This window comes from Cavia porcellus, unplaced genomic scaffold (assembly GCF_034190915.1).
Source record: "Cavia porcellus strain 051 isolate PalLab524CR breed Dunkin Hartley unplaced genomic scaffold, mCavPor4.1 scaffold_20, whole genome shotgun sequence".
NCBI classification, from domain to species: domain Eukaryota; kingdom Metazoa; phylum Chordata; class Mammalia; order Rodentia; family Caviidae; genus Cavia; species Cavia porcellus.
The window spans coordinates 54254564-54279459 of NW_026947503.1; the positions used below are offsets into that span (position 1 = coordinate 54254564).

General features: G+C 40.0%; 1 protein-coding gene across 6 annotated transcripts in view; it reads left to right on the top strand.

Moving 5' to 3' along the window:
* The window catches only part of Chst9 (carbohydrate sulfotransferase 9), a 272043-nt gene that overhangs the window by 222153 nt on the left and 24994 nt on the right, over positions 1-24896 (top strand). For 5 of the 6 annotated variants that reach the window (XM_063231812.1, XM_063231815.1, XM_063231814.1 and 2 more), the window contains one exon: positions 21968-22005. The exons of the other annotated variant lie outside the window; for it this stretch is intronic. In XM_063231812.1, the coding sequence (XP_063087882.1) occupies positions 21968-22005 (38 nt within the window). Of the gene's footprint in view, positions 1-21967; positions 22006-24896 lie in introns of those variants that run through there. 6 annotated transcript variants of the gene reach the window in all.

Below are 24896 nucleotides of genomic sequence, written 5' to 3' on the forward strand. Positions count from 1 at the left end.
GTTAGCAGAACTGAGGATTGAACTCAGGGCCTCCTTCTCTTCTTGTACTCTGCCTTATTCCTACGAACTGTCACCCTGGAATTTACTATATTTATCTCCCTGCTAGATTTCAAGGTGGGATTCTTTAAATCCTTCCATCTTTGTGTTCCTGGTATCCAAACCAAGAACAACACAAAGTAGACTTTCAAACAGTGCATCTCAGATGGCTGAACAAATGGTTGAGTGCACAATTGCCTCCCCTGAAGTGTGAGGAAGAAAGGGCATATTCAGAGCCTAAGCCGTGCCTTCTCACTCAACACAAGTATGTTCTCTTTAAATACATGCAGGACATTTTCCTAATAAAAAGTTGAACAAAAAAACCAGATGTGTTTAAATTAAAAGTAAATATCACTCCTTTCCCACCAAGCTGTACATAGAACACAATGTTAAAGTTTATTTCCTCTGACTTCTTTATTTATATTTAATTATATGTACTTTTTAAAGCATTCTAGTTACACATGTTGTACGGAAGTACAATGTGGATATTGTTCTATAGCACTGCATGCAGATTTGCCCTTATTATTTTTAAAATCTGCCAAGTGCTGCCTTTGCAAACATGATGGAGAAGAAGGAAGAAACCAGAACAAAAGTGAGCTAGGGTAGGAGTGAGCAGATTGGGCTCATGACTTTTCTGTGGGACTGACTTAGGTACATCAATTTCTCTTTATCACATGCAGCAGCCTTATCTCATAATAAGGCCATGAAGACAGGGGAAAGGGTGCATTTCTAGTACCTAATGTGGTCCTATTGCACAGTAAGTGCTCACTAAATACAAGCATTGCTGTCATTAGTTTACCCTTATATTGCCTAAACAGTGTAAGAAAGTAAAGGTGAATGACTAATGAGGAAAGATATTCATAGAACACATGCTAGGCAAAAATTAATATATCTGTAGCCAAGAAGATACAGTGGGTCTTGGAAAAATAGAATTTTTTTTTTAGAGATAAGCTGCTTCTGCTGATTCCTCATGCTGAGAGTATAAACTCATGCCTTCCACCTCTCCTCAGCTCCAACGACTTGACCAGCTCCATAGAATGGACTTAGCGTATCTGTTGGAAAAGGAGCACATCTCTCTGCAGTGAGCATGCAGATTGTGGTGGTTAACTGATTAACTCTCAGCTTGAGTGGGAATTCCCGGCTGAACTAAGTCAGCACAGTTCTGGGTGTGGAAGACCCACTTAAGAAGGCTTGTCACAGAATGGTATGAAAGGAAAGCAGGAGCGAAGGATTTCATGCTGATTTTCCTTGGGGGTGCTTTGGCTGTTATCTTTGAGGGAGCTCCGGTCCTCACCATCACCAAGGATGGCTGCTGCCCTCTCTGGAGGATCTCTGGTCTTTGCTTTCACCTTGGGCATCATCTCTTGGCTTTCTATGGAGATACTTCAGCTTTCAGCACTGGCCTCTGGGCCTGCCAGTGTGGACTCTCCATCCTGCAGCTGGTCCTTGCACTTTCTCGAGCAGCCTTTCAGCCTTCCCTGGAACACTCCTCGACGCGCTAATGCCGACTCATTGTGGAACATTGCTATGGGCTCCAAACCCTCAGCTGTTGCCCTTGGGTCTGTAGCTTGCACTCTGCACTCTGTGGTATTTTCAGCTGATCTTACAAATTTCTGTGTCCATATTAAATCTGTTTCTCTTGCAAACATGGACTACTGCACACAGATGCTGACCCAGGAAATGTTATTGTCCTTACATTTCTCCCCCTGATTTTCTTTACAATCAAAGCCCTTGTACACCAGGAGTCAAATAGTTGAAGCCACAAGAGACCTCCTGTCTCCTTCAGTTCTAGCTTTGAATAAACCCTTTTCCTTCCACTAAAATAAATTGTCTCCCATGTTTTGGGAGAACAATGGGCAGTATAAACCTTAATCTACAGTAACATGACAAGGAGAAAGAGAAGTGTTCTGTTTTTAAAAAGCCAGAGAAATGAGTAGGAAGGAAACACCGACATGCCATAGTAATATAACCTCTCTAATAAAAAATAAAAAGTTATCAATGTATGCTTGAGTAAATAGCATGTTTCCTCTAATGGCACTTCTGTTTAAATTCTGAATTGACAGAAATGGTTGGAAACAGGCATTTAGTATTATGATTAGTTTTAGCCACATAAAAAAACTCTTCAATCTATCAAATCCAGTTTCAGAAATGTGTGCTAAGGAAGGATCATGGTTGTGCTCAAATGTACATTCTTGTCAGTACTTCCCACAGCATTCCAAATGACAGGGCCCTGTCCCCCCTGGACCGAGTACATAACTTGAGTGAAGAGTAAAAGAATGCTTAATGGCATACAAAGATTATGCAGTGAACAAGTTGTTAAAAGAAACCATTTTTAAACAGTAAAAATAAAATGTCAGGGATAATGTGCTGCAGAGGTAAACAGGCTTTCTCAGGCTATTTTGTACAGCTCTAATGAAACACATGAGGGCCAGGTACTTTGTTGTAAAGACATGTATTTGGATTATAATTTCAATGGAAAGAGGGCCCAAAAAGCATGGCACCAGCATGCAAGCAACAGGGTGCAGAAGGAGAAAGGGAGCCAGCAGCATGGAGAAGGGGTTCACGTGGGATAACCCACCTGTTAAAACCCGATCACAGAAGAACTAACTCCAAGAGACCAGCATCAATTCCTTCCCTGTAACCTGAGTGCCTTTTCAAGGTCCTACCTCTTAACATCCCATCACACCTTACCACCTCCACACGGTGAGCCCAGCTTGTAATGCATGGACCTTTAGGTGACGTAATGCAAACCACATCAAATCACAACTCCAGCCTGGTCTACCAGTGTTAGAATCACAGATGGCTGTTTATCTCTTTTATCCATACTTTCTAAATCTTTTGGTACAAACACATATTGATTTAGTAGTAATGAATAAGACAAAAAAATGTTCTTTTAATAGAACCATTGTAAAGGTATATTTATGCCACATTTTCAACTTATTTGAAATTCACTTTCTTTATCACACAAATAGTATAACTCATTGTGGAAATTAGAATATATGGAAAAACAAAAATTTAAAATTTACCCATGAATCATTACCCAGATTTATAACATTTTCCATAAAATATTTTTCAGTAAAAATAGATTAATAATATACATGTAGTTTTGTCACTTATCTTCGCATTAAATTCACCCATCTCATCATTTCCACTTGCATGATTTTTGCTGACGTCTCCATCCCATCCCGTACTGAGCACCTCCTGGGTTGGTCTCAGGTCCACTTTGGCCCAGTCTAGGGCACACACTGACTTGGCTTTGTGTTGGCCCTTGAGACTTCCTCAGACTAAATCCTCAAAGAGGGATTCATACTTCACTTTTGGCTCTTTCCAAGCCCTTTTGGTTGGATAAAAAGAAATTCAGCAAAGCAATTAAAATCTGAGTAAGGAAATTAAAAACAAATGGCAGCAAACCCAAATTGGACCCTCTATGGAAGGCATGCCTTCCAACCTCCCCTGGTGGAAAGTGGGATAAAGGCTGCCCTCCTGGAACTTCAGAGAGTTGTGGCTCTGGGGAGAAATCCTTACTACCACGAGATCTCTGTTCCACTTCAATCCCTAGGTCTCATGTCTTCACCTGGAATTGCTCTATGTCAGAAATATAAAATGCAGAGACTCTGGTCTTGCTATCACTATTCCCTGGACACTTCCTGAATCCACCTAAGGGCTTTTTGACCTCCTGGAACTCTCTGGGCCTTTTATCCAGCCATTCCTGTACTTCCTCTGTCTTCAGCCAATCTCAGTGCCGTCACTAATCATCAGCAGATTTCTGCTTCCTCAAGCCCATTGAACACCTTTCACCCTGATATTTTCTCATCAGCTACTGAGAAAAATGGAGAAACTACACCACCATGGCAAAGGATACCATTTAGAAATCATGTTCTACAACATGAGAAGGCCTTTCCATCACTTGGGTGGGTTGAGCAGTCTCACTTTGTTAATAATTACTCCAGCCCTTCCGTGCCTTTTGGAAGGCTCCACTCTCATTTTTCCACAATCTGCCTTGCTCCAGAATTTTTAGAGGAAATTCTAGACTTGGGCTTGCTCTCCCAGCTTAAACCCACTACGCATACTCTGCCCCCTTGTTCTTCAGCATCAAAGGATTGTGTGTCCCATTCAAAGCCAAACCTGTGACTCACATATATTGCTACCTAGAACCTATTTCTGGAAGTTTCCATGACCATTTCTGATTTGTTCACCCTCTTTTTCCTCACCCAGTCCTTCTCCTGAGCCCAGAAGTATTTCTAAGGTTGCTGGTCTCATCAGTGTTTCTACATTAATTCAATATCTTGCCTCTTTTATCTTTATCCAAATATCTCATATAGGAAAACTTTCCTTCCTATTTCCTGTTTTGTATCTCCACAGTTAATGACTTTTGGCTTCAGCTCCCACCATTTCTTTGAAACTTTTTAAACTAAATTTCCGACTGGTCCACAAGAGGACTTTTTAAAGATCTTATTCACTTCACACTTAGCACATTCAGTTGCACCCTTCTTTCTTTCTTAAGCTTGGTATTATGAAATGTTTCCAACTTGCAGAAAAGCTGCAAGAATAGCACAATGGTACCTACCTGGCCACCACCAGGATTCATCATTGTTAATATTTGGCCTCAGATACTACCTCCTACTAGTACTTGATCAGTTGTAGACATCCTAACCCCTCAATCTGTATCTCCTAACAATGCAGACATTCCCTACAGAGTGATAATGCAATCTCATGCATAAATGGCCATCATCCTTTCAAGTCATCTGCTACCAATCCACATAAGATACCTCTGATAGTGTCCAGAATGTCTTGTATACCTGTTTTCTTTCTGAACCAGCATCTAACCTGTGTTCTAACTCTAAATTTGGAGTTTATGTTTATTTTTTTGTCGTCTAGAAGAGCCTCTACTTTTCCTTTTTTTTTTTTTTTTCTTTAGTGACACTGTAAGAAATGAGTTTAGGAGCCTAGGTCAACTGTCTTCTAGGAATTCCTGCTTTCTGTTCTCTCATAGCATGGTTTAGATGAACAGACATCTAGAACTAGAAACCACACTGAGCATTTTGGGCACTGACACCTCACAAGTAAGACGTCTACTTCATAGCATATTTAGTCACTGTTCCGTCTTAGCAGTGCCATTGTGATCATTTCATTAAAAGTGTGTACAACAGATCTTGGTGTTTTATAAATACATTTTCCTTTGCAGTGGCAAACAGACCCATGAAATAATACTTTAAAAAAAAGTAACATCTTACTTTATCTCTTGATAGTCTCTGCCTGAGTCATTTATTACACTGGGGATTCAGACAGTTTCTTAGTTGTGTCATTCCTTCAACATTTATGAGATAATGTTTATCCAGTTTCTTATACCTTCCTGGCCACACTTTCTCCCTTTCTCATCTCTTCCTCTGATCACACCACAGTTTGATGTCCTCTCGTGTTATATCTCCTCCCTGAATAGTGTTATTCATGCCCAGTACTACAGTAACTTTTGTGCCTACATTTGCAGTTCGCATACTTTCCTAGAACGTTAGAATCATAAATCCATCTGCCTGCCCAATTTTCCTTCTTCAGGTGTACTCTGAGTATGGACACCGTGTACATGGTAGAACTCATTCTCTTATCCTGTAAACTGCTCCTTGGATGGTAGCATTATCCAAGCAGATGTGGCACTGCCAACCTGCTAGTTGTCCTGATTTCTCCCTTTCACTTCCACATCAAGCATCCAGTCTTATCTGCTGCACATACCTGGATGAATGTCCTTTTGTATCCTAACGTTTCTCAGCCTTTTCCAGGACACCCCCTTTCCAGAATATAACTGTAATCTGCTCTATCCTCTGCCTCCACCATACTCCTGAAAACCAATGTAAACACAGTGCATACAATGGAATTTTTACAGTTGTCTAAAATCTGCATTGCTTAAAGTGTTGAATTTACTTTATAATCACTAATTAATAAAGCTGATCTAGACATCATATACGTGCTGATGTGCATGACAGAAGTCTTATGTAGCGATGTAAAGTGAAAAATGTGGAACTAGGGGTGTAGCTCAGTGATGAGTGCTTACCTCATCCTTGGCAAGGCCCTGAGTTTGGTCTGCAGCACAGTAAAAAGAAGGAAGGATGGAAACAAGGGAGAGAGGAAGGGAAGGAAAGAAAGACAAAGAAGGGAATGGAAGGAAATAGAGATTCATAGATCATTTTATGAAATGGGCCCTTCCTTGGGTCAGTATAATTACAGAAGAATAAAGTGTATGTATAGAGTTAATCAAACAAAAACCAGCATCGTGCTATCGTGACTATTTTTGGTTAGCAAATACTTCCTAACAGAAGAAAAAGAAAACTCTGTGCAAGTAGTGAATTTAATCAAACTCAAGGAGAAAGGATTTTCTACTTATATAAGATTGTGATCAGTGGTTCAAACTACAGAAACTTATTGACTGTAACTTAGTTAAGATGGAAAGATGGATAGAGCAAGACCACAAAAGAAGATAAATTACCATTTTAAATTCCTATTTATATCACTTTAGAGTGTTTAGATGTGAGAATTACAGAGAATTACTCGCTATAACCAGAATTAGTATTGTTTTCCTGTAACATAAAACTGTAAGTTATCTTTTGTGTTTTTTAGAGGATTAAAAAGAGGGAGAATGGAACATTTTTAAATGGAAAATTGTGTAGCAATTCATGTATAAAATGGATTATAGATTCATAGATTTACATCACTTAATCAGATTATCACTTTCTTAACAACTACAGAGGTATATATTTTCCAAGTGGAGGTAAAGAAATGGAAAATACCCTACAGCCATTATGAAATAGCCAACACGTTTTCTGCTAAGTTAAAAAAAATGAATTGCAAAGGATCATTCTTTAGAGAAAGCAAGAAAGCAGTAATCAATTTTTATTCTACTATTAAATGATATCCCCTAATTAATTTAATTGTGTAAAAACAAATAAGAATTTAAGAAAAATTCTCTATGGTACATTCGTAGATCATATGCAGCTGTGTTATGTTTACCCTTTAGGGGGCGTTTAAAAAATAATTAAAACAATTCATAGATTCCCCTCACAAAATTGATCTTATGACATTCTCTCACCTGTGCAAAGCCATCCTGTTACTCCCAAAGAGAATTAGAATTATGTATGTATAAACCTTCTGAAATGCAAAACAAGCAAACGAATATAAAAGTACCCCAAATGCCCAAAAATATACAATCCCAGTCAATCTCAGTGGAGACTGGGATTGTCTAGGAAAATATCTAATTGGTTGATACTAAGAAAATGGTGCCAAAAGAGCTGCCTTTATGTTTGGTCTCTGCCGCTTGAACTACGGGCCGCAGTGTGCCTGAGGCTCACCCGCTGATCCTACAGACTGCTGAGAAAAACACAGCCTCTACACAATCTTAATCTATGCTATCCAGACTCCTTCTCTGGTGATGAATTTGTATCATTCCTGTCATGGTGGAGGAGCAGAAACTGACCAACTGTCACAGCATGAACAACCTTTCAGCTAGTGCTACTCTTAAATAGGTGAACAAGAGATAACTGGAAAAACCTTACTTATTGCATGTAGTCCTGAGTACTGTAAAAGTTAGTTTAGGAGAAAATCACCTGTGCCATTTGGCTGTTTCTGTTTTTCTTTTTGGTTAAGGTGAGGGAGAGATGACTTGAATTTGCAGGGGAAAACATGAGATGGAAAGCATTCCATCTCAAAAATCAATTTGAATTTTTTTAACTGGAATTTTTCACCACTTCTAAGATAAGGAGGAGATAGAAAGAATTCTGATTATAAGTGATCATGCAATCTAGCATCCACCAGGGATAGGTTTGCATGTATGGTTTCCCTGTGTACCATAAGGCTTTGAGTAGTTGCCGAGATTACTAGAAGCTGAAAGCACCTGTGCTCTACGGACTTGATAAGGAACTGATAAGAGTGGGTCATTTTTGGGAATCTAATGGAGGTAAAGGAAAGAAAATGAATTTAATCCTTACCTATAGGTAGCATATCATAATTTGCCCTAAGAAGTGTAAAAAGTAAACCAGAAAACTGCATGCATCTTGCTTCTTGAGGTTTGCTTCGTGTGAAAACAAAACCTGGTTCCCTAGAGAGGCACTTCCCCCTGGGTCCCCACCTGGCCTAAAGTCCCAGCTTCTTTGCCCAGGGCAAGAGCAACAGTATTCTGTCTCTCCTTCTCCTGTGCTGCTTGGCTGCCCAGGAGTGGTGGTCATGGACAGCATTTGGATTAATGTGTGTGCCTACTGACCTTCAGGTATAATAGGATTCCTAGCTTTCTAATTGTTATTTATCCCACCAAGCTATAATTCTTAACTATATGTCAGTCATTTAAATTGCACCAAGGTTTTCACTCATTTTTAATGTTTTGAATTAAAAATACATATTCTTTCTAGTTCTTTTGCATACTTCCTAGTTATTCCAGAACAGCATATGTTGCTATCTTGAAATCTGTTCTTCTTCTTCTTCTTCCTAACTATATTTGAAAACCATTTCCATCTGGCTTCTGGACAGTCTGGTTTTATTACTGTAAATAAAGGTGACCTGGGATATGAGTAACATGAACCACACCGATCGCACTGGGTACTGTGCTAATCTCTTTGTGGATGGGAACTTGTTACCTTATCAAAACCAATCAATAAATAAGGCTGTTTGCTTTATTTACAGATGAGGGGGCTCAGAGAGGTGATAACCTGCTCAAGGCCACCTAGACAAGAGTAGGAAACTGCGGCTCATACGAGGCATTCTGATTGCTTGGCCCCCCTTCTTGGGTGTACCTGAATCTGAGTTTTTACTCTCAGCTTTGCCCTTACCTTGGCTAGTGTCCTTAGGTTAGTCCAAACTTTCATCAATCTCAAGCTTATAAGCAAGGAGATTGGCCTAATTTTCTTCTGGCAAAGCTTGCCATACCCTTTTAACTCCACAACTAGAGAAAATGTATGCTCCCAAAACAAACTTCAAGTGTGTCGGTCCGTCCCTTATAAGTAAATCCTTGCAGTAGTTTCAAGAAGGGATGCCTTCTCATTCAGTATGGACAAGGTAAAATTTGCCTTCTGTGATCTAAGTAGTCATAAAATCATTCAAGTGTCAATAAAATGCAACCACTTGTCTGTGTTTGATCTGGGTATTTGTTCCCCTCTTTATACTTTTGCTCGAGAACCTATCGATAGAGTCCTCTATCATCTCTGTGCAGAGGTCTGCCTGGTTTTTACCTCTGGCCTATTCCTGGGCTCTAGTTCTGCTTCCTCCAGGCTGTCTTCCTGGCATTTTAGCTTTACAAAATCCTGAGCCCAGCTTTTCGGCTCCTCCCCACCATTACTCACCAGAATTACTCTTTAAATTTGCCCTATTATCTTGCTTCTACAATTATGTTAAAAGAATCTTCTCCACCCAAGCATGGTAGTGTATGCTGTGATCCCAGCTACATGAGAGTATAAAGCAGGAGGATCACAAGTCCAAGGACAACCAGGGCAACATAGACCCTTTCTCCTCAAAATTAAAAGGGATAGGGTATAGTTCAGTGGCAGAGTATTTGCCTACTATCTTCCCCGAAGGAATCAAGCTGACAGTCTTGGCCATCTTTGATTCTTGTCTTCTCTGTATCCACTCCTCTGCTAATGTGTCCAACTCACACAGTGTTATGGATTAAAAACTGGCGGTTACCTTAACACCAGCTGGATTTCATCACCATGCTGCTGAGCATAGATGCTCCACCTGAGGAAGGTTGTCAGCATAAATAGAGATATGGAGAAGGGGAAGATGTTGCACTGCTACATTGAGGCATTGAGGCGTTGTGGGTTCTCATATGAGTTGCAGTTTGAACCATTGGTTCTCCTGGAGAAGCTTTGGTCCTTATATCGAGCATTGCTTCCTGGCTCTGGAGGGTAAGACCTGTGCCACTTGGTCTCCAAGATAAACTCTTCACCCTGGCTTCCTGGCATATACTCGACTGTGCTTGTTGTCGGAGGAGCTCAGGGTCTCCTCCATATTGCTGAGGATGTCTGTGGTGCCTTTCAGGACAGCCCTGGTCTTTGTTGTGAATGTAACTTCTCAGCTCCAGTGTAGAACTCTCAACCTTTCAGCACAGCTCCTTCACCCTGCTAGCATAGACTTCCTAGCTTCCACCACTGACCTTTGGGCCTTCCCAACACGGATCCATAAAAGGGACTGGTGTAAGTCCTTCTTGTGGCCTCTAGACCTCCAGTTGGACTCGTGGGAGGCACTGTCATGAGCTCTGGGTTTCATCTGGACTCATGTGGGACATTGCTGTGGGATTCAGTCCCTTGGCTGAATATTCTATGTCTTTAGTGTTGTATATATTTCCTGCATTTCTTTGTGTTAACTCTGGGTGACCATCATACAAATAATATAAACTCCATGTCCTGATTCTAATTGTTCTCTGCACAACCCCTGACTACAACACACTGTATGTCTTGCACTCATTTACTTAAACTTTGCATGTTTGGGTTAATCTTGCTAAGACACCATCTTGTTCACTTGCTGGCTCAAAAGTCTTCAAGTACCTCCTTAGCAAAAAATATGCCTAACGTCATTTCTTAAGTATAAGGATCTTCTGGGGCTCTCGTCCATCATGTACTTCTTACTGTGTCTCTTACTAATTTTTTTTAGGCAGCTTACACTTCCGCCAGACTGAGCCACATCCGGTTCCTTATGCAGGCACTTGTCCATTGTATTTCTGCTCCACCTTATCATGCTGCTGGAAGGCTGTTGCCCGCATCTGCTTCTGCTAACACCCTACTCATGTCAGATGCTGTCTCCTTCACAAGCCTCCCCAGCACCTTCCTCAAAAACAGGACTGCTTTTCTCTTTTTGACCAGTGCCAATCATTTGGAAAATTTCAAGCTCTCATATTCTTGACATAGTGAACCCACTTAAAGAGTTGCAGCAAATTTAGTATTCACAACCTGCTATCATACACTAAAGCAGAAACCAAAACTATGGGATAATCTACCACATAACTGATAGTGGCACAGTAAAGACTGGAAAAGTCTGAAAGTGACTCCACCACCAGTCCACCCTATCAGTGTTTAAATACTTTTCATCTCCAACTCAATGTATGCTTTACTCTGAATATCTGAAGGTTCTGTGATTTGATGTTGCTGTTTTTGGGACTTAATGAGCAGTCATTTTGTTTCCCCTGCTTTATTTCTCTGCCTCCCAAGCACCTAGCATATCACTTTGTCCAGAGTAGATGCTCATTAAAATATCACTGTAAGAGGTTAATGAGTTGTGCTAAAGCTAAAGAGATCTCCACTCAGGGAGGGGATCTGAAAAGTCTTTGGCTTTGGAGTTTAACTATACCTTTTTTATGTAATCAAGATTTTAATTGATTAAGGTTGTACCTTTAAGTTCACTCAAGTTTGAAAGTTGTGTTGAATGTCCCAAATATGTTTAGACAAGGAAACAGAGCCAGCACCAGTGCCTCTATTTCTTGGGTTAAATTAGTTCCTATGATTCTAGATGTTTTTTCTCAAACTCTGAATTACTTTTAACTGAACCATCACTGTATTGCACCATTACTGTTACCACTTCCACATTTTTTGAAACAGGGTAAGAAATAAATAGCAATTTAATTTCTCAACTTAGAACTGTAAGATGTACTAAGGTAATTTTCTGCCTCTTATTCACACAGGTGTGTGTATGTGTATAAATGCCCTTGGACACACATACTCACAACACAACCCACAGGTACACACATGCAATCTACTTGCTCACAACTGTCTTTAAAAAATAACAGCAATTGCAAGGGAAATTCTCTGATTATGTTATGTCATTCATTGCAGTGAAGAAGATAATTGCTATCACTCTGGTTGTTATTACTCGAGGTCCAGAGGTGGTGTCTAGCTTTTTCAGCAGTAGATATACAAACAATGAATACAGATTTATAAAAACAAGAGATCAAGGTACTAGCTCTCTATGACTTCTAAAATCCCTGCTTCTAGATGGCCCTGAGCAGGGGATAAAAAACAATTGATGACTCTCTTTAGGATGAAAGCGGCAAGATAACATGTCTCCACTCTATTTATTAGTACATAGTCTTCTAGCCATCTGTCAGAGAAACAGACTGACTTCAACCAGAAGCTTACATCAAACTTGTTTTCTAGACAAAGAAACTGAGGCTTGACAGAGAATGAAGCATAGGCTTGGTGAGACAGCATTCTGAGTGCCTGTAATTCACTTCGCCGCTGGGTTCCTGCATCCCTCATCCGTTTTCTGCTCAGTGTTTCAGGGCATTGTTTCTTCAGTTTGCACCGAGTTGGTTGGAGGTAGGCACCATAGGTTTGATTGATGCGGCAATTTGCATCTCAAGGCATAGCTCAATAAATACGGAGCAATGCAAGGCTACTCTCTCACACGCCCATCTCCCGCTTTGGGCTGACTTTAGAAGTTCACTGATGTCACTTCCTTCCTCAGTCAGCAAGTGAATTTTCTTTCATTTTCAAGCCCAGCTGTCCGTGCTGTCAACAGAAAGTTATTAAAATTCCTTTAAAGTGAATAAAAATAGCCTAAAAGCAAATGTACTTGGAAACAGGAAAGAATCAGTATGCAAAGTCCACAAACCTCTGAGCAAAATAATGTTGATCCAACCAGAGATTTCAAACATTGTATATTCAAGATGCTAGAAAAAATAATTAAAAGATGCTAAACCACATACTCCTTAATCTTTTATTAGCAAAGGCTTATACAGTTAAAATTTATACCCTTAAATTCCACTTCTCTTTTTCAAATATGATTTGAATAAATTTGGGAATAATTTGTGTTTTCCTGAAACAGAATTCCCGCCTTTTTTCTTGCATGGGTCAAAGAACATTTACATATCAACCAGGATGTGAGGATCTATAAGCAAGAGAAAAACATAACTATCAGCAATCAGAACCACTTGGACCATCAAATAATATTATAATTATACATTTTAATATATTAGGGTTTTAATAACTCAGAGGAAAAGATAGTTTTTCTCATATTTAAGTAGTTATAACTGTCAGAAATGAACTGTCTGGCTCCCAGATCCCACTAATTCCCACTTTATGGCCTGATTGAGTCACTGGAAGGAAACCCTGTTAGCTTTTAAATCAGCCCTTGCTTTCACTTTCAGTCCCCCAGCACTGGGGCACTTACCTTGCTGCCTGAGCTGTGTACAACCTAGGAAGCAACTCCAGTTCAGGCACACGTTGCCTACCAGATGCATCACCCACGGTCATTTGGACAGATGCCCTGAATGCTCAGCTTACTCCTACCCTTGCAAAGGAAGCTCATACCCACACTATACTCAAGTAGACTGGCTTGTGTCTTGGGTATCCACCCATCACTCAGGCTCTCAGGTCCAGTCTACCACTATACAAGGCTTTCTGCTTGCATGTAACACACAATGCCGCTATAAAGAAGCTCACGTGTTCACTGCAATCCCACCACAAAAATTTGTTTTCATGACTTGGAATATGGGGATAGGAAATGGTAGAAACTGAGGTAAATTTAAACTAAAAGAATAATTCGTATCCTTTTTATTTAGGAAGAATTACAAACAATGATCTTCTAAGTTATCTAGAATTCACGTTTAGTCTTTTACTTCAGTTCCAGTATTTGGAATATTTATTGTGTTCTTAATGCAGAACTAATGATACTAAAGATGCTGTATGATACAGGTGTTTAGGGGAAGAATTGTTACTTTAAAATTCTCAGAAAATCACTTGAAAATTAGTACCAAAAAGGGTTACTCTCACAAAGCAAAGTATTTTACTATGGTCTATAATTCAGCGGAAATCAACTTCAGACCCTAATATGGGTCTTGTAATAATATTTTTAACCCATGAACGTTTCCTTTCATTAAGTATCCAGTGTCAGAAGCAGCAGCCTTCAGCATGTTGGAGGCTAAAATAAGGTACTCCCTGCTGAAAATACTGGCAATCTTTCCATAAATATGCACTGAACACCTAGGAGATGCCAGGACTGGCAGAGTTCTGCACATATAATAATAAAATGGACACTAGTCCCTGACTTCAAGGAGTTCACACTATAGAACAGAAGCAAAGAAATAGCAAACACACAAAAGTACAATAGTTTCATATTATTATATGTGCTATGAAAGAAAAAATGAGTTAAGTCAAATTCACAAGGTAAGTGAGATTCACAAGAAATGGTGTGACAAGAGGAGGAAGCCTTGAGGTCTTCCACACACACACACACACACACACACACGCACACACACACACCAGTCTTGCAAAGTTGAAGAGACAACAGTGCATACAAGGGCCCAGACATCAGAAAGTACTAGACATGACAACATAATCTTGAAGGAGAGGAAAGGAGACAGCAAGGCGAGGCTGAGAGGCAGGCAAAGAGCAGACAGTGCAGGCTGTGTGAGGTGGGTAAGAGGCCTGTGGAGACCCTCTGTGAGAGCAGGGAGACTCAACACTGCCATCTGGTAAGACACACTGGTGAGCTCAACATGGTAGTGGCTACAACCAGAATGGCATGAATTGTGGATACAGAGTGAGTATCTCAAATCTGAAAGTCCAATGCTTAAATGCTCCAAATTCAGAAACTTTTTGAGCACAGATATGACGACACTAGTGGAAAACCCTACACAATGAAACTTTGTTTCATGCCCAAATTTTTTGAAAATATTGTGTGAAGTTGCTTTCAGGCTATGTGTATAATTTGTTTATGAAAAATAAATGAATTTGGTGTTTAGAGTTGGGTACCAGCTTCAACATATTTTGTTAGGAATATGCAAATACTCCAAAATCAGAAAAAAATATCTGAAATCCAGTACACCTCCAATGCCAACTATTTCCAACAAAGGATGTTCAACCTGTATATTATGAAGCATTGAAATACTGTCCCTGCTATCCATGACTCTCTGCCTTCCCTTCCCCATTGTCACTTGTCCCTTGGTCTCTGTGTCTTTTCTAAGTAATGGCTACAAGCTGTGTGCCTCTTTGCAAGGTTCTTAGGCTTTCGTACATGAAATCATCAGCTCTATCCTGTCTCAGATCACCATATTGGTCTTTTCCCCCAAATTCTCAGATTCCTTCCTAAATTACTCTTGATGGAAAGGAGGGTATGGGTATCCCAGCATTCTGTAGTTATACAGTAGCAAATTGCTCTACATATATAAGGAAGTAATAGGCATTTTGTTCCCAGAAAAAGAAGAATAGATCCACCGTTTCAGCCCTTTTCCCTTCTCCTGTTTCAAGACTTCATGGGAGGCACCTTTAAAAAGTCTGCGCATCCATACAGAAAGACTCATGCTAAATGTAGGTAATAATACAGAAGTGGAACATGTCATGGAAGCGGAGGAAATAGAACCAACAGGCCCTTTGGGAGCAGGGAGCAAGCTGTCTGGCAGTAACTTGCTCACAGTGGACCCCAGGACTTAGTGCCCATATATGACACATGGTAGCTGCTCAAATGCTATTTGTTGAATACATGAATAAATTATACCTGATATAAGTCTTTCTGATCTTTATTCCTTCTATCCATTTGTTACCAATTACTCTGAAATATTTCTTCAATATGATTTCTTAGGTTTAGTTTTTTATCTTCCTTTCCATTTCTACCTCCCTAGTAGTTAAGCCCCAAGTAATTACCTTGTTTATCTATCTAACCTGAGTCTCCTATTTATTCTATAATTTCTCTCCCTACTCTTCCTAATCTGTTCACCATATTAATTTTCCTTCACATTTTACCTCTGCTAAAAACATCCATGTAAGTTAACAAATTGTCCATTGCTTCAAACATAAAGAAATGGAATGCTTTTCAGGTCATCCAGACCTACCCAGGCAATGCCATTTCCCTCTAAACCCTCCTCTGTTGTCAGACCAATTATTTCCATGATTCTTTCCAAATTCAGTCCATTTTTGTAAATTCTGTTTTCTGATGTCTTCCCTGAATGTATGTCTAACTTCTTGTCTTCACTGTATCATTAAGCATGTGCTCTAACAAACCTATCCAAAGCCACAAAACATATTGTAAACTCTATTTTTGAAAGGAGACACTAAGAAATCAGCTAAAACAATGCTCCTGAACTATTTATAATGCATTTCTGTGTAAGATGCATGGAAGTAGAGTAGTGGGTTCCCGAAGATGAACTTCGTTGCCTGGTCCTTCTGTTTCCTTGCAGTATGCCACTCATAACTCTATTAAAACCCCACTGTGGGGGTGCTGTGATTTATCTCTATGTATCTCTTTCCCTCTTGATGCTTTTGTAAGTATGAGTACTTCACTGTATTCATCTTTGCATAACCAGACTTTAAGTATGTCACATAGGAAAGGTATTCTTTAGAATGCATATACTATACCATAAGATACTAAACACATACTTCCAGCTCCTTAAATCAGAGTAAATGGTTAGAATCCATATTTTTTGAGGGGTCATAAAATTCTCCAGAAGAGCTGGGTTCTGAGAAATTCTTTTACATGTTCAGGCCTGTCATTCCAAATAGCTTAAATTCTGCAGATTCTTTAGATCTGTGTCTGGTTGTTGCCCTGTTTTGCTTTGTGGTGGTTTTTTCCTGAGGAGCAGATTCATAACTGCTCTGAAAGTTTCAGAGGAATCTGTTCCCTGAAAGAGGTCAAGAACCACTGTTTTAAACTCTTTGAGCAGTGAAAGAATTTCCCCTAGAGTTTTAGTCAGTTTGTGATCATTAATCAGACTTCTTACAATGGGAGGGATCAGTGAGTCTCACTTCAGAGTTTAGTGAATTAGATTCCCTTCTCCAAGAATTACAAATATTAGACAAAAGAGCTCCTCTCCAACACTGGTGAGAGCCAGTTGGGAGAGTTTCTGCAACACGCAGCCCTGAAGCTCTTGAATGAGTAAAGAGGTCTCAACACCACCGTCATCACCCACTGAGCCAGCCCTGTCCACGGCTCCCCTGGCCACCTTCCTCTGCTCCATTTGTGAAGGCATAATGCAATGCAAGCATCCTGGTGTAGCTGTTTCTATATTCTACACTTAGTCCAAATTTCCTGCCTCTACCAGGTGTTTTTTATTTTGTTTTCTTCTAGTCTTCATCTAACCCAAAGCTGAAAGGAGAAGACCTAAATGGGAGACAGACAAGATTAATTTTGTCCTAGCACTCAGCTTTTTCTGTATTCAAAGTAGCAACATTCTGTATTACAGTGCTGAGGGATCTTTCACTGACCATGGAATTTGGACACTGCTTATAAATTGTTTGAGCCCAGGTCATCTAGTCTAAAAGGCAGGGATAATAGTCTCTACTTCACAAGATTGTCCCGAGGGTGTAATGGATGCCAAATTCCTTGCTCAGTACCCCATACATTTACTCAGTAGCCATGTACTCTCCTCCCCGGCCCTGAGGCATGGCCAAGATGGAGCATGAGAATTTATTTGAATTAGTTTCCTATTGCTGCTGTAAGAAATTACAATTATCCCTCAATTCTCAAAGGGATTTGTTCCAGGAAACTTCTCAAATACCAAAATCCTTGGATTCTTAATCCCTCATCTAAAATGGTGTAGTAATTGTTGATAACCTTACCTCATTCTCCTGTGGACTTTTAACCTCCTCTAGATTACCTAACATCCCTGATATAGTGTTGCTGCTATCTGTAAGTTGCCATATTGTATTGTTCAGGAAATAATGGCAGAAGAAAAAAGTCTTTACATATTGACTACAGATGAAATTTTTAAAACTATTTTCTCTCCATGTACCTGTTATCTCAGCACTCTGGGAAGCTGAGGCTGGAGCATTGCAGGTTTGAGGGAATAATGAGACCCAGACCAGATGATTGATAGACAGACAGACAGTGATAGAGATAGATAGATAGATAGATAGATAGATAGATAGATAATAGATTTTCTAAACATTAATGGTTGAATATGTAGATTCAGAACCTGCAAATACAGTGAGCTGACTATAGCACTAATTTAGTGACTTAAAACAACACAATATTTTAAATCTTAGGTTCTAAAGTACAGGCAAGTCTTAAAATTAAGGTATCTGCTAGCTACATTTTCACTGAAGGCTCTAGGGGAACATATTTTCTCCCAGTTTCCAGGTTTCCTAGGAGCTGCCCTTCTAGCACCACTGTCCCCTTTTCTCAGGACCTTCCCTCTGCTTCTGACTCTCCTGCCCTCTATGGTAAGGAAAGATCTTACATTGCACACATCCAGATAATCATCCTGTCTCCAAATTCTTAGCTTAGTCACATCTACAAAGTTGCCATGTTGTATAAGAAATCACAGTGCCAGGTTCCAACCATTAGAATCTGGACAGCTGGGAGTCGCTATCCAATCCCGTCATTCCTGTGTCTGCTTCCATAACCTACAGATGTCTTCAGTTTAATTGTGGACCCTGACCTCATGTGGTAACTTCTTGAACTGTGTCCTTTCTCTCACTGTATCTGTAAAAGAGTCATCATCTACTTTTTCCTTTAGCTAAACCTTTCGGGGGGTGTGCTCCCTGCTCCTGTACTTCTCAGTTCCAGTCACTCTCAGGACACCAGCTTTCCCAGCCTCCCTCCATCCTGCTCCAGGTGCCTGAGTGCAGACCTTTGCTCTTCCCTCCTGGGTACTGCTTGCATTCACTGTTTTCTCCATCCCTTGTCCCCCTGGCCCCTTCAGCCCACCCTCTGTACCACTGGCCAGCTCCTCTCTCTCTACAACAGCTTTGGTAGCTACATCCCTCTCTGAAAGACCTTGGTTGACCCCCCTACTGTCTACAAGACCCCCAGTTTTATCCCAAGTCAACAATCTCTGAGCCTGGGCTGTTTCCCTCTCCCCACAGCATTTGCTTCCCACCTGCTGTAGCTTATGTTTAACTCTACACTGGGCCCCCAGCCACAGGACATATGTTCAAGATGTTCTGCCAGCGACTGAAGCTGCTGATAGTACCAAGTCCTATCTGTACTCTGCTTTTCTTATAAATACATGCTTATGATAAAGCTTCATTTATAACTAGGCATATAACTAGGAGATCAACAATAATAATAATAAAATAAAGCAATTATAACAGCAATCTGCAAGGAAAGAAGAAGTTGTTTCTTCCTGTAATTTTCCATTTCATGTAGACCATGGTTGATCATGGGTAACTAAAAGTGTGAAAAAGTGATACCACAGATAATGGGGGCATTGTATAAGCCACATGGGACACCTCCCAGTCCAGCCACCCACCCTGTTTCCTGTCTCTGACATAATTCTCATTCTGTCCCCCAACTACCTGGAATGACCCTCTAGCATGTTTGCCAGGAAATTTCATTCTTGTTTCATTTTGAACCTCACAAATCTGGGCAGATGCTATGAATTTGGTTGGAGCTGGTCAGTCAAGTGATGGTAATGTAACTGACCTCCCATGGAATACCCTTGATTGGCAGAGCTTTCAGACGATGCTCATCTGTAATCTGGTCCATTTGCTAGAGGTCAGTGGGTGTCTCAGTTACTTTCTTGTCGCTAAGATACAATGCTAGATACCCACAAATTAAAGGAAGGCTTATTTTGGCTTACAGTTTGTAGAGGTTTCAGTCCACAGTTGGTTGGTGCCAAGGCAAGATGGCATGGCACTGGGCATGGCAGAGGAATAACTGCTCACATCATGTTGTTCAGGAAGCAGAGATGGAAGGGGGAGGAGCCAGGGAGGGACACAGACCCCTCCACCTCACACTCACAGTGACCCACGCCTTCTGATCAGATGGGGAGGAGATGCCCCCTCGTAAGGGCAAGACAGTTGTGATGCCCCCATGACACAGTCATCTCCCAAACACATGAGTCTGTAGGGCCATTTTCGTTCTATCCATAACAGTGGGTAATTACATTATTAATGTCTAATTATTTGATAGTTGTGAGTATGATTTTTCTCTTACATTCCTCCAGATCTCCCTTATCCCCTAACAAAAGAAAACTGAAGAGTTTGAGGTACTGCTGCCACCCTAATACCCGCTCCAGTCTCTAAATCTCCACTCCAAGTGGCAAACAGAGTGAGACAGGTTTTTTGTTTTTTAAATGCAAATCTATGCATGATATCTTAAGGTCCCTACTCACACCCTGCGCTAACCTCCCTCAAGGGTTGACTTGCTGTTGCTCTGGCAATGACCCTTTACCTTCCCCAAGTGGTCTACATGGGCCGTCTTGCTGTCTGAATCCTGTCTGCCATTCCTGCCTCCCCTCACCTCGCCAGCCCTTTACTTCACCCCTTCCTGTGTCTCGGAACCCACCCCCATTCTCTCTCCTTGTACACAGCCTTTGCACAAGCACGTCCTTCTGCCAGCCTGTCTACCTTCCTCTTTTCAGTAAAGTTAGCCTCCTTTATCCTCTTTCAGCTACCATCCAAATATCCCTTCTCTGGGGACTCGATATTTGAATATGGATAATCTAATTCAAAAGATTGTCCCTCAAACCATGTTGCCTCTTCTTTAAACACTGTGCTTTTAATCTGACAAAAGAAATCTGAATATTAAAACATATCAAGAATAAGTGATTGAGCAGCGTTCTTTCAAAGTGAAAATTTAAAAAAAGATTGGCTTTTCTTATCTGGAAATTCCAAGGTTGGCCTCAGGCATTTCTTGACAATGACAAAATCAAATAACTCACTCCTCCTACCTTATCTTACTTCTTCTGCATCACCTGCTATTAAATATTTCAAAAAAAGGTTAGCATATACTTATTAGTTGATTAATTGACATTTAACTTAGTTATTGCTTTTTTTAAAAAAAAGTTTGACAAATTCTTAAATGGCTAAACATGCAACTCTCATACAACCCAGCAGTTATCCTCTGGGCATGTGTATCAGAGAGCAAAGACTTGTGTTTACATGATAACCTATGCGCAAATGTTTATAGCAGCTTTATAGCCAAAACTCAGAAACCAGACAGAGAACCATGAATGTCACTAAATACAGCATAGGCTCTCCAAACCATAGACTTCTTCTCAGGATAAAAAGTCCACTGACAGCTGATACACAGTGACCTGAATGAATCCCCCAGAGAATTACAGTAAGCAAAAAATAAAAAAAAAATCCAAAATGTTTGCAATACATGATTGCATTTCTACAATATTCTTGATGCTCAAGACCTTACTTTTAGCAGAAACTGGGTAGCAGATACAGATAAATGGTCTGTATTGTTTTTCACCACTGCATGTGACACTATAATGACCTGAATTAAAAAGTTTCAAAGGGTATACTTAATTAAGTAGAAGGAACACACTGAGTTGTTCACAAACAGAATAACTATGGTGCCAGAAAGTTTCTATTTACTTTTCTGTTTGTTGATTATTTAGCTATGATTACTAAGGATTTTATTTATTTCTATTATTCATTTCTATTTAAGATGTCTGCACTGCAGATTATGAAAATAATCAAGGTTATTGTCACAGTGAGCAAGACCAATTGTTTTAGTATCCTTTTCTTTGCCTCTGGTTTGGTTTTCGTACGTTACTCTTAATTTTGCCCATTCTAAGACATCATATGCAGAACCTTTGGTTTGTACTTCAGTCTCCTGCAGCACAACAACTACAAGGTAGAGTGGTGTCTACATCACTTCTCAGGTAGGAGAAAGGTTTTTAAAGTAGCCCTTCTGCTGTGCACCATCCCAGGTTCCATGGTCTAGTTCCCACGGTTCCATGAGCTCAGGATTGTCCAGTACTTCAACAGGTCATCAGTGTTCGGCTGTTGTTCACATTTGTTTGGTCCTTTTCATGTCTTCATCATTTTTCTGCCAAAGTTTAATACATTCTGTTTGTTATCACCCTTATTGGATTTCCTCTCCAATTTCTGTTATCTTTGCCCAACACAATTTATTGTTTTTTACTTTTTCCTCCCTAATAATCGAAGTGATTTTAACTATCTATAGTGTGATATTAATCCTTATTCATAAATTTGGACAAAACAGTATCAGTACTACTTCATTGTTGGGTTGATTTTCAAGCTTTCATGTAAAATTTTTCTGCTTTCTTTTTCAGTGACTGCAGAAAAAATCCAGGAACATATTACCAATCAGGTATTTCCTCATTTCTGTCTGTTATAAAATTTTGTGTTAAATGTACATAGGCACTTGTAAATGTTTTTTAAAAAAACACTATTCCAGTTGTTAGATATGATAAATGCGTATGTTGTTTCCAGAATAAAAAAGTCAACTGTGGATGATTATGCATTTTCTTTACCCCCAACTCTAGCACTTTCCTCTACCCCATCCAACCCCAAATCAGAAACAGTAGACAAATGGGTTCTGCCAATTCTAATATGCAAGCATCCCTCAAATCATGTTGTGACCTCTAGTGTTGATACCATCATGACAGCAGATGCTTTGTTCTATTTTCCTGTAAATATAGATGACCCTCCTCTGTAACTTTCTCAGGGGTTCATTCACCCAGGTGCAAGTCAGTACCTCCCAAGCAGCTAAGAGTTAAATCCCCAGCAGCAAAACATCACCCAAGGAAACGTTCCATCCTGATCTTTCATTACTACTCACAGTCACCTGCCAGTTTCCTGTCTGCTTCACTGTTTTTTTCACTTTTCGTATCCAATCCTTTTTCTGTTGTATTATTTGTATTTTTGGAGAGACGGAGTCCTTATATTTAATTGTTTAAATAGCTTACGTCACACAGTCTCACATGCAAACCCAGGCAGGCCTTCAGCTAAGGCCAGCAGTGCCTACCCAACGGCTCCTTTCATGGGCCATGTGACTCACGCATACTGCCTGGACCCTGCACTCAGAGAATGCAGACATTGACTTGTGGGAGAATATGCTCAGATTTTACTCACAGATACAAATCTCCATGCTTTTTGTTCCCTCCTCTGGAAAATGTTATCAGTCACTCTTGTCAAAGAGAAGAGAGGTAAATCTACCTATATGTCAGCCAAAGATGCAGTCTCCAAATGCTCTCCAAATGAAGCTCCTGTTCCACTTTCGGCTGTCAGTCTACCCAAGCAAAGTTCTAGCATTACCCAGTCTGTGCCAGATGCCTTCTAATACATCAAGCTTTCAACATAGGGAACTCATTTGATTAATATATTATCCTGCAGACTCAGTAAGCAAAATTTAATGTTTATCGAGGCCTTTTGGCTTTTGAACATCATTACAAATGTTGACTTGCAAAAGCAGTCAGCTTAATGCTTGAGAAAACCATCGTTACATAACAGAAAAAATAAGTGCCCATTCCAAATACTTTATTTACCTTTTGGGTTTATCTTTGTCTATGTATTTTCAGTTATTTGTATGTACTCAAGTTCAGCTGTAAACTTTGCTGCTACCATTTTTATTTATATAAGTGCCATAGGAATGTCTCTGTATAAAGAGACTTGTTTTCCTTATTTACTGTATAAGTAAAGTAAGTGGTCTCAAAAATATATTAAGGATATTTCTTAAGGATAAATTTTCATTCCCTGTATTTCCTTTTTTCCTACATTTAGCTGAACTAATAAAATATATAGATGAAAGAACACCAAATACTTATTCATAATCTTAAACTTTGACTTGATGCCAAATAAAATCATTGTTGTTTCTAGCCCCAACAAGAAAGTGAAATTCTTGAACTTTAACATGAAAGAAGTAGATCTTAATATTTTATGCACACAGTCATTCTGCAAAGAGAGTTGTATTGTGCAATCATTTTCTATCGGCTTGTATTTCTAAGCCTACACTGGAATTTCTATTCATTCCTCTTCCAATTAGAGATGTGTCCCCCCTCTCAAAAATTCGCTGGCCATACAATTCACGGAGGCATCTTATTCCTCTAATTTGTCTGCATTCTGGCACAGAGCCCAAAACAATGAAGTCACTCCCTTTTTCAAATTACTCTGCCACTGAAGGAATTTAGCTCTTGAAAAAAAAAATTTTAAACACTTAGATTGGACAGTCAATACAATATTCTTTGTTGGACAGAACTGTAAAATTAAGAGCACTGTTGAACCTTAATCTTACCCCTAAATCCTTTCCAGTAGGCACTATAGATGGTGTAGTTAAACTGACAATGAAAATCAGGCCCCATAGTTTTCTTTCTCTTTTTCCTTGCCCTGCCATCAGGCAGGCTATGAGTTGTGTGCCAGGGTGAGAAATCAGGGCTCTAGTGCACTGGCCAATTTCAGGGTGCGCTGTGGCCCTCAGCTAGTTTACCACACCTGAGCTCAAAGAGCAAACAACTATTGGAATCCTCTGGAGGCAGCGCTGGATTCTTTCCTGTGTAATCCACTGGGGAATGAGTGCACTTTTTAAGAGTAGCTTGTTAACGCAGCTTGTTTATGAGAAAAGGACAAAAGTGAGCTAGCTGGGTACCACTTGGCAGCGCATGTCCCCGAATGCGGTGAATGTGTGACCCATTTTTTTTTTCAGCTGTCCCTCTGGCAATACAATGCCACAATCATTTCCTATCTGGAAAATGTGACTTGTAGAGATATAATCTTCTGTAGCTTTCTGAACAGTTTTCATTATGGTAGATTAAAGAGAATATCCTTAACATACAACCCAAAATACTTCCCAAACTGAATTAGAATAGGATCATTTTGAGAATAGAAAGAAAGGATACATAAAATCCTTTTAATTTAACTTTTGGAAACTGCCTTACTATATCACAGACAACTGAAATCTCTAGTAAATTAATACCTCCTGTTTGCAGTCTTTATATAGCAAATAATTGAAGCTCATAGTGAATTAGTACCTTGTGTTTGTGCAGCTAGGTGACAAACAGGGATATGAGGTAGGAGATACCATGTCATGTAAAGAGATGTTCATGCTGTGGAGAACAATCCCAGGTCCCCAGGTCCCCTCCTCTAGCAGGAGCTGGAGGAGGAAAGCCTTGCTCACTATCCACCCAGTTCACAGCAGGGCCAACTCTCTCACATGCCATTAGAGCTATGCATGAGTCTCCCGTGGAGGTCCAAACAGAGTACCAA